Below are 11,403 nucleotides of genomic sequence, written 5' to 3' on the forward strand. Positions count from 1 at the left end.
TCTAGTCAGAGACATATTAGAGGCAGAAACAGGAGTTAGGAGGGATAGAGGTAGACCTAGATTAGATTACTGTTCGCAAATAGTTAAGGATGTGGGCTGTTCTAGTTTTAGGGAAATGCGAAGTTTAGCTCAGGATAGGAAAGAGTGGAAGTACGTGTCCAACCAGTCTTAGGACTGATGACCTTATGATGATGATGATCATTTGTAAGTATTATAAAATTTCGTTGAATCGTTAAAAATTCTCCAATCCATGTTTAGAACAGAGATATTTAATGAAATTGTGCTAATCTAATTTCATACATTGTCTTTTTAAGAAAGAAAAAGCTTTTTTATACATGAACACTTATTTCAAATGCTTTTGATAAGGACTTTGTTTCACACAACACATTTGCGTCATACTTTACAATGGAGATTTTATCCTTTTAAGAGAGAAAAAGAACCAAAAACGAATTTAAAACAATAAAAGAAGCAGATACTGAAGGATATAGGTTGAAATTCGGATTTAGAAAACATCTACAAAGGGAAAAAACACAATTTAATGAGAACTGTTGCGATTGTAAAGGGAAGAAATATATTTACATATCTGAAGGTTTATTGAATTGGAAAAGGTTTATTTACTGAAAGTGTATAAAAAAAAGGTGGTAGGTTCAACTACGCATCCTTAAGCAACTTTAAATCACATACGTCTGAAAGCACGTATTGTAAATATGTTTTGCAATCAAGTAATAAGTAAATTAATCTTAAAATGGCAAAAGCGTTTGGAAAACTCATCTATTATATGAAATAATTAATGCTTTAAAGCGCTATTCCTTGTCATAGCTGCCCTTCTCGTTTCCAATACACTTTCAAATAAAGTGAAAAGAATTCTGTTCTTTTATTTATTAAGAAAGTTCCAATTCAAAAGGATTTTGTCTTAAAATATGGATTAACTGGATTTTTTTAATGATACTATAAAAATAATAATTTATCAATACTTGAAACAAAATTTTTCCATTAGAAATCTTCAAGTTTGTAAGATTCTGAATCTGGCAGTTTTTTAATAGTTTCATTAACATTAGATACTAACAGATCTGGTAGATTGTGGTTTATAAAATATATGCCTTTTATTTATTCTTTTAATTAAAGACTTGATGAAAGTACAAGAGCTTTCAACTCATTTTCGTTCCCCATCTCTGCTTTTGACGTGTAAACGTTTAATCACAATTTAAAATTGACTGTTTTACCACTTCTATTAAGAAGACAAATTTTGAAAAAAGAAATTTGCAGCAAAAGCTCATTGAGGTCAGCATACAAAATTGAATATCTAAATAAATTTTTAGGGTAACCGTCAAGAAGTCGCATAAGACATCTGTGGAAAGATCATCACAATAGATATTGAAGAAAATTCAAAGATTAGTCATCATCATCATAAGGTCATCAGTCTTAAGACTGGTTGGACACGCACTTCCACCCTTAACTTAAATTTTCCTAAGATCTAAATTTTCGTTTAATTGCTGTAATCATCTGTACGAACTAATTTTGTAATTTAAAAAATGTGGTATAAGATATTTTTGAAAACAGTTGTAGGGGTACTCAATGTAATCAAGTGGGATGAACGTAAGTCTTAACTGACTTTATATACTACATAACATACATTCCCGCTGTTTTCCTGTTGTAAATTGAGGAAGTACAAATACAGAATACGTGAAACGTATGTCGTTGAGTAATTGGTTCACATGTTTTATGATTCTTTTGGTAAGCAAACTATAATAAGCATACATATTAAAATATTGAGCAAAAGAAATTACAAGTATCTTTAATAATGTTGCAAGTAGATGTTTAGACGTTCTTTTTTTTTTAATAAATCTCATGTCACACAACTAAAAACATGCTTTAGAGTTTCTGAATAAAAGTCACCAGATTTTATTGCTTCGTCCATATAGCTTACGCATCAAAAACTTCATGTATCCAAATTAGAGATATTTCTTTTGGATTTAAGCATTATAATGGTCACGAACGCGTCTGTTGTTGCTAGGCAACTGAATCATCTACGAGTTTTGTATTTTGTACATTTTAACGCCTTTCACTTCTCATAGCATAAGGCAATGCCGTTCAACGCATGATAAAGCATGATAAGGAACAGCGTAGGGAGTTGACGAGATGTTTATTCATCAGACTTATCCTGCTAGCAATCTATAGATTTACAATTAGTTATTAGGATGGTCAGAGTTGTATCGAGAAAGATTTCATTTAATATCCATCTAGTTGAGAGTAAACCTAAATGGTATCGAATTTAATATTGATTGCAGTTAAAGTGAAGTCGTGTTTAAATGGCTGATATTGGATAGAATGTAACAGAGCTTTAAGAAAGGTAAGCTAAAATTTATTTAAAGATACTAACTCTTCCCCCCTATTAGTCACTGTGTGCTCGCAACTGTTAGAAATATTGCTTCGAATGGATGAAATTTAATTTTGTGAACAATTTGTTTAATTACTTTCTTTGTGTTAAAAATTGTTTGAAAAATTAAATTTAAAGGAATTGTTTGTAAATAAGTATGCAACACATCGTACACTTTAGCATAAGAAATTGCTGATACTAACTACATAATACTACTTTGCCTTGTGCTGACAGCATCATAGTTTCTTTTATATATAATATTAAGCATTGAAACAAGGCTTAATAAATGTAATTCATGTTATACAAATATTGGATTTGCAAAATGCTATTGATATCATTAGAAAATTGAACTCTTCTGATTTATTATTTATGTACGAAAATGGGAATTGTGTATATGAGTACTGTAAATGTGAACACAATGAACTTTATTGGTTGGTGCAAATCTTGCATAAAATATACACAGTATTCAAGAACAAACAGATCCCAAAATTCCATTTAAAAGGCTTTGTAGACTTTTCGTATTTATCCAGTAAAAGTTTTATTGAGGATTGAACTGGATACAAGAATGATGACATTGATGATTTCGTATTAGTTACACCATTGACATTTGTTGGTTTAGTAAAATAGCAATAGTTACATTATTATTCATTAAGTACACAGTTTTGACAAAATATACATTATGAATTCAATTTAATTTGATATTGAATATTCAATAGAAACTATTCATATAAAATCATTTGAACTGATTGTGAAATCGTTTTTCCGAGTTTCCAGCTGACTAACATGTGTAGGCGTATCCATTGTAGACTTTAATAACCAAAATTATAATTTAATTTTTGTTATTTTCAAAGAATCCTTTGATCTACATTTATTTGCAGTTGTAGATTTGAATGTAACAGTGTTTTGTTGCTTAAATTAATTATTTGAAAATGTGCTTCCTTTTAATCACCAGATAGGAATAGAAAGATGTAGAGTAATATTCCAAATTAAATTTTTACTTACGAAAGGATCATGATAACAATTTTAATTATTTTACATTCATTTCTGAGGAGGATGGGGCCAACTAAATTCTTCAGAAATTAAATTTTCTCCACTGCTTTCAACTCACAAATCTTATTAGTGGTTCAAGAGATAAGTTTTTGTGAAAAGTGCAGGAAAAATAAAATAATATTTCTAACATTCATAGTGTTAGGCAAGTAATAACAGTAATAAATGATTTTAATTTTATTTGTCTTAATATACAATTACGACTTTTGATGCTGGAAGATTAACTGAAGCACGTTTATCTCGTACTTTTACTGTATTCTAATTTGTCAAATACTTAATCAGTGATTGAAAACGAAGTAATGTCCCAGTTGCAGAAAGCGATTTGTTTCATTTAGCTTGCGGTCTAAAATGCGTCCACTACTTTTCTAATTGATTTTTAATCGTTGAGTTTCCAGCAGAACCTTTAGAATTTGTTGACTGATGCCTTTGTATGTATTAAAAACATTTCTAGATATAAAGATAACCTACTAGAGATGGGTCAGAGAAAAGAGAAAAAAAAATTGTCAGCCAAGAATTAAAATTTCATTGGCTTAGTGTTTTAACGACTTTTTGAATGGCTTAATTTGATTTCGGACGTTGATGAGGGTGATATTTAATGAAAATCTCTAGTACGGACCATGTAAATACATCAAAAGTTGTCTACATTCTAGGCGTACATTCTTTAAAAAAGTGTGCGGGATGATAGGTGTATAATTCTGAGTGGTATTGCACAAAACTCAAAAAAAAAAATCGGTTGTCTGTAAAGACGGTTTACTGACGATAGTTGAACGTGACAACGTCATAAGAAAATACTGATGGAATGGCTTCATTTTTCAAAAGAAAATTTTAATTTTATTTGTTTGATAGATATTTTGTATGGATATAGAGAAGGAGGTAAATNATACTAGCAGCAAATAAAATTCAAAAACATCTATTTTTTAAAGGATTACGCAGTTTTAATATCAGAATAATTTTTTATTGATAGTTCTATTCTTGCATCTTATTTTTTTCAGAATGGCAGTATTGATAACTGCATTTCTACTTGTAGTGATGCCAGTAACATTAAGCAAGGCAAATAAGTCTACGAATTTTCTTAAATCCCAAAATTTTATTTTTGAAGCAGGTAAAATAACAACAGCATTTCTCCGAAATTGTTTGAGACAAGAGGACACAGTCAAGGTAAAAAAATATGTAAAAGTATTTCGCACTTTTGGTGTAGACACTTTTAGTCGTTTAAGATTTTCAACAATTTAAAGTCATTAAAGAAGTATTGATATAAAGCTTTCTTAAATTGAGTTAATATCTTTCGTAGGTGCCTTGTGGTCAAAACTGTGGCCAAAGTTTATTGAATTGCTTGTACGGAAAGGGCTTTGCACTTTTGGATCGTCTGTTAGAGAAAGATGAGGTTGAACTAATGGACGGACTAGAATTAGTTCGATACAAATCTGATAATCAGTCTGATCAAGAATGGTAAATAGTAATAATTGCGATTTGTGTTTCTGTAGTACTAACTTTTTTATATAACAGGGATGACAATGAAATAACACTGCAATTTTTGTTGTGTCTATTTAATAGAAAATGAAAGATATAATTCTTTTACCTAACTATAATGTAATATGTTTCATCCTCTCTATAGTGCTGATTTCTCCCTGTCTGATTTTTGTCGTTTTCCAACATTAAAGAATGCATTTCAAGCGTATCAATTTACAGAAATGCATGACCTTAATAGACGTTTGTTGTAAAAATACGTGCAATAACAGGATGGAAAATTGTCTGCCCTTTACATTTGGATTCATACTTTTCTTATTTTGATTGCTATTGAAGAAGCAATTATCGTAGTATATCATTATAATTGCGACTGTCGTATTTACGAACAGGTGTATTATTTATAATAGCCAATTTAAGTTGAAAGACACAATAATCAATTTGTAAAATGCATTGCTATGGTTCGATGGGCAATACAGTTGAGCTACAATTGTTCAGCCAAGTGGAAACTGATTGAAAGAAATGCTCATTAATTTAAATGATGATATTTTTGTGTACACAGGCATTCACGTTCAATAAACAAGTCTCACGACCAGGAAAACGTTTTTACATCCGGTGTTCAGTATGAGATCTACCAGCGATTGGACAAATTGTTTTCAACTCATTTTCTCAAGATTTATAAACCAAAACAACTTGATTTCGTCGAAGGTGAAGGTAATTAAAGAATTACTAAACCAGTTAATAAACTAATGGCTATGTTCGTTATAAGCGGAATCCACGAAATGTCGGTTTTAAAATTTCAGTGTCGAAAGTACAATAATGATTTTGAATAAGGGCTCTATCAGGTAACTAATACTATGATTATTTAGGCAGTGATTATATAAAACAGAAGTCAATATACTTTTGTCGGTAGGCCGAAAGGTTTTGGAATTGTTGTAATATTTATATTCCATCTCATAACTACATTTGTATGTTAACTATTTTCCAGAAATACGCAGGGGTGTTTGGACCCCAGGGCAGAATGAAATTGAGATTTCTAAGCACATCCATTTCTTTTACATTTCCATACATATGTATGTATGTATATATCTATCCTACAATTGAAATTTTATTTTGTGTGATGTAGGAAAACCTTTCCGTTCTTTTGTTGTTTTTATGAAAACTTGAGGCAATACTTTAACCAATTCCTCCGAGCAAAATTCAGATTGGACGGATTAGTTTAAGAGTTTTTATGATAGGAAAACCAAAATATTTATTTAAAATTACTCTATATTTATATAACCAATTTCTGACTATTGTTTTCAATTGAATAAGACAACCAAAAATAGAAATAAATTCAGTTTATTTTGTAATTAGCTTTAGATTATTTAAATTACGACATTTTTACTTGACAAAGAAATCAAGTTGATTCCACAATTAAGACGATTGTCTCTTGCTGAATTTAATGTACTTTTCAATGAATATTGAATTTTGGTAGGTATACTGAACCAAATAGAAATTAATGTATGTTCCATATTACTATCGCATTTTACCCTAAATAAAAGTTACTGTCATAAGTATTGGTCAAATATTAAATGTGGATATTTTTGTGCGATTTGTGTAGCTAGACATCGCAGAAGACACCACATGATGCCAATGATGATGGTATTCGGTGTGTTGGTGTTAGGAATGGTAATTGTCCCGATGGGTTTCCAGTTATTGGCTATTCTTGGGGGTAAAGCACTTCTTTTAGCAAAGATGGCTTTGTTATTAACAGCTATACAAGGACTGAAGAAGATTGCGACCAGCCCTTATAATTATGGGCTTTACCAAGCTGCGCCCTATCCATGTAAGCAACTTTACGATACCATTTACCAAAGTAGTACGTAGGTGGATTCTTGTTTCCGATTATTTATTAGTTGTGAAACATTTGATCAAATTAGACCCTATACTTTGTCGTTTTTAGGGTTCCGTACGTTTGAATGAAAAACAGAACCCTTATACGATCACTCGTGTGTCTGTCTGTCCGTTTTTTAAAATCAAAAAATGATTTCACTATCAGTTATGTTATTGTGAACTACTTAATTTATTTTGCTTAAATTCTTTTGAGGTGTAAACTTGTTGGCCGACATTAAAAGAGCAATTAAAATTGTATTTCTCGTGAAAGGAGTTTAAGTAAGATCCAAAGCTACTTTAGAGTATGTGTACGGATTAAACATGCATTAAAATTACTCACAGATCTCTGACATTAACATCAAATCCCTTTAGTAGTTTGTGAACTTTAGATTAACAAAATTGTGAAACAGTAGAACGAGATCCTAAAATTTAGATCGTATTTGTAAAGTTAGTTATTTTGTTGGTAATTACTTATCTCCCTGGCTTTTTAGTGCATTTTATATTAACTATTTGGCTTTAATTAAAGGAACATGTTCGGTCAGAAATAGCAATCAGGGTGGAATCTTACACGAAATGTACTTTGAAGTTTTATTACTTTTTGAGTTTATGGGTGAAGTTTGAGTACACGAATGCCAAGTTTCGCTGTATTAATTTCGGGAATATTTCTTTTGCTAGACTTTAAGTAATTTTAGTTATCTGCCGATAATGTGTATTTACCTATGATAATGTATTCTACTTCAGGGTATTCAGATAGGAAATGGCTAGATGATGATACCGGAATAAACGATAATTACCAAGATTCCTATCCTAAAACTCCTGGCAAATCGTCAGGGCTGTTTTCATTCTTAAGTTAACTGAATTAAATATTTTTATTTATCAACTGATAAAACAACTAAAGTGAAGTGTTTTACATTGTACTATACTACACAGTTGTAAAATATATTTAAAAAATTAGTAGCACGTTTCTATATTAACTTATCCCTCCTTACCTCCTGCTTCTCCCACTAATGAAGTTAAATTACGAAAATATTTCTATACCTATTAAAATTTTTCATCTAACTTGTCGCTATTTTACAAAGCAACAAAATTCGTTTGGTGTTTATCAAATTTTGGAGCAATAATCCCTTAATTTTCGAAATCACACAAAAGTATTTAAAACACAGTTTTAAGTCGTTTTAAAAATAATCATGATGTCAGCTTTTTTATGCTTACGATTGTTCCTAGGGTCATAACCTTTTATCGTTTTGATCCCTTTCTGTTAAAGTATTAAATTTTAATGACCTCTAGCAAGATGTAACGACAGTACGAAGGGTTGTCTTTCATCTAAATGTCATTGAACGACACTGCAGCTACAAAGACAAACAAAAGATTTAATTTATTTTCTATCCACACTACAACTGATGATTTCCCCCAGGTGTATCTCGTACTGTTCCCTCTAAGAGAATCATCAATTCTTTCAACGGATCTATTTTATTTTCGTTCTTATTGTTAAGCAAAGAGGTAACTGTAATTTAATTATATTTTATAGTTTCTCGAATTTGTGTATGGTCTTCTTAGGTATTAATCATTGGTGTTTAGATGCAATTGTAAAGGAATTCGGGGTGCCCCTAATGAATGACATATCACATAAAGTTAGCAATTGACAGAGGACGTACAAAATCAATTAACTGTTAAAGTATTTAAACTTTCAAAGGTGTATTCTCGACGAAACATTTTCAATAATAAAGGAAAAGATGTTTCAACAAAACTGTTTATTCCTCGACAATTGTTTCGACCTCTAAAAGGTCATTTTCAAGAGTACAATAGTAACTATTACTCTTTATTACTGTTAAAGTATCGTAGTTACGTAGAAATATTAATACTTTCTTCTACTTTGATTGGTTCTTTCTTCTTTTAATTAATAATATCAAAGCGTGTTGAACTTTGTCTGTTTGGTTAGTTAACTTCTCCGTGGAATTTTCAATTTTAACATTTCTCTGCCTTGTGTCCACGTTTGTTAGCAGAAGTTTTCTGTTTCGGAGTTAATTTAGTTTATAGCCAAAACTTTTGGTTAGGTTTGTGAAAAAGTTGGAGGCATTAGAAGAATTTGATGAACGTTACCAGGGGGAGCATTTTTAATTAGATCTGACTGTTTTTTTCTTTTTGCAAAAAAAGATAATTAAACAATACCTATGAAAGTGGATATATTACAATGAAATTTTAGGCATATCATATTGAAACGGAAAAAAATTGTTAAATAATTTCGCATATCCAATACTGAAAATGATGCATGATTTATAATTTTGTTAGTTACTTATAGTTTTTCCTAACACAAACTTTATTGTAATCATTGAATTTGTATTCACATCTCTGTTGCACAATTATTCAAAATGCGCTTACTTGGTGTAAATAACATAAATGTATTTAGTTTGTGTTGTATTTGAATACCAAACTGAGCAAACAATACAAATAAAATGCGATAAATACAAATTAAGCAAGTAAAATTAAGCTTTAATGGTAGATTTTATATCGTTGGTTGTTAAGTATTGCGAGATTCACACGAGCAGGGGCGGCTCCGTATCAAATCTATTTCTGATTGCGAATAAATATCTTAGATTTTATTGGATGATAATTTCCACATAATTGTAAAGTGTTTTTGACAACTACAGAGGGATGTATGGTATGGTAGAGCCACCCCGGTATTAAATTGTGTCTTGTGTGTTAGTTTGTGCTAAACGTAATAATGTTATAAACCCTGATTGTCATCCCCAACAGCTAACGACCAGTTTCATTCTACCATATATTGTCGTTTGTTCAAATTTGCGAGACTGTTTTGATTCGATAATTCTAGGTTTAATCAAATTTTACGAGTCCTAATGCGTTTACCTAGAAAACATCGTCGAAGTATAATAACATAATAACGTTGTTGCGTGAAGATTAATTAATTCTAATATCTTCATCGTTCTGTTTTACAAAAGCGCGTGTAAATTAATGGTCTGCAATGTTGATAGCAGATCCTAAGCGTTTTTGTTCTACTGAAAATCTTCAGTTTCATCTTTCGTATTTTCTATTTTCGTCGGTTTAATTTAAATTTAAACCGTAGAATAATATTATATTCGTTTGTTGTCTATGAATATGTAAGTCTTCGAATAAAATTCACGCATAAGAAACTTTGTAATTAATTGTATATTGTGGAAGATCATCTCTTGGTAGAGGTTGATGCTACCTAAAGGTCGGAAATATTTTACAGGCTGCAAGGACGAAATGGAGCTTCGGGTAGGAAATGACAGTGACATGGAGTCCAAATGAGGTTTACGTTTAACTTTGTAAAAGGTCATGGGAGCTTGATCTGTTGCGGTCTCGGGACTTAATTATTATGCCGGGTATTCCCTCTTTATTACACTTCACTACCCAATCTGCCACTACGTCTTTCTACCATTGTATTTTAGATTGAAAAGCGCTTTTATATAAAAGTTTATCAGAGAGGTGCTTAAAAAGTTATTCTGTTGGAAACATGCTATTCTTAAACGTTATTAAATTTAGCTAACGGTGTTCTGCCATTAACAATTCATCCCCCTTTGATTCGTTAATTTCCTTTATACATGTATAACTTAATATAACTTATTATTAATAATAAATGTTTTATCCAACAACAACAACAATAACTTCTTTGTAAGTTTTCTATCTTTTCAGCTTGTTCTAGGGTCTTTGTCTTTACATTGTCTCTAAAAGATTACCTGGTTTTGAGATTCGTTGAAGGAAAATCTATATTTGAACTCGTTTTGGATTCTCGACTATTCAACTGGTTGTTTAAGATAAGAAAAGCGTATTGTTCGCCAAGATTTAAAAGAGAATAAGACTTTAATGAGCCTGTATGTAAAGGACTCATCACTTTTCGTCTTTTCAGATGGATTTATCAAAATGGATCAATGATTGAATTTAGAAGAGCAAGGGATGAAGCCATTTAATTATTTTAACAGCAAACGTATTTCTAAAAAGGAAAATTTCTCAATAAATATATCTTTATCATCTATTAAAAAGTAACAAAGTTTTTGATTGAAAATCAAAATTTCACAAAAGATGATTAGAAACCTATATCAAGTTTCAAAACCCAAGGTTTAGGATGGCAGTACTGTTAGGTCAATTTGATTGTCTTGTAGAGATGAGATTTGACAAGAAAAAATTAAAAAGAACGGTAATAATTGTTAAAATAATATTTCAGGCTCATGTACCTACTTTTACACTATTTGATACTAATTGAGATCATCTAGACGCTTGTGTGGTGTGAAGTTACAGTGATAGTGGTACATAACGACTCCTGATAGCAGATATTAAGTTTCATTATTAATGACTTTATTGGAAGAGTTTTATTAAATATTATCATTTGTAGGAAGTCAGATAAGTGAGGATGGAAGGAGTAGTAGGGATATAAAGCAGAGGATAGCGCAGGGTTGAGTCGCCTTTAATAAAAAGAAGTCACTTCTATGCTCGCGAACGGTTAATTTAGAAATTCGAAAAAGGTTGTTAAAGGTGTATGTTTGGAGCACGGCATTGTACGGGTGCGAAACATGGACAGTGGGCGCGGCGGAAAAGAAAAGCTTAAAAGCGTTCGAAATGTGGTGTTATAGGCGGATGATGAGGATATCGTGGGTAGAAAAGGT

At 31.0% G+C, this 11,403-nt stretch overlaps 1 protein-coding gene across 1 annotated transcript in view; it reads left to right on the forward strand.

Moving 5' to 3' along the window:
• The window catches only part of LOC108741928, a 15,520-nt gene extending 7,803 nt beyond the window's left edge, over positions 1–7,717 (forward strand). The window contains exons 2-6 of the mRNA XM_018476902.2: positions 4,417–4,582; positions 4,716–4,873; positions 5,451–5,602; positions 6,492–6,716; positions 7,505–7,717. Coding sequence (XP_018332404.1) covers positions 4,418–4,582; positions 4,716–4,873; positions 5,451–5,602; positions 6,492–6,716; positions 7,505–7,617 — 813 coding nt within the window. The 5' untranslated portion in view covers position 4,417 and the 3' untranslated portion in view covers positions 7,618–7,717. The remainder of the gene's footprint in view (positions 1–4,416; positions 4,583–4,715; positions 4,874–5,450; positions 5,603–6,491; positions 6,717–7,504) is intronic.
• The last annotated feature ends 3,686 nt before the right edge of the window (positions 7,718–11,403 follow it).

Source organism: Agrilus planipennis, unplaced genomic scaffold (genome assembly GCF_000699045.2).
Source record: "Agrilus planipennis isolate EAB-ADULT unplaced genomic scaffold, Apla_2.0 scaffold340, whole genome shotgun sequence".
Lineage (NCBI taxonomy): Eukaryota > Metazoa > Arthropoda > Insecta > Coleoptera > Buprestidae > Agrilus > Agrilus planipennis.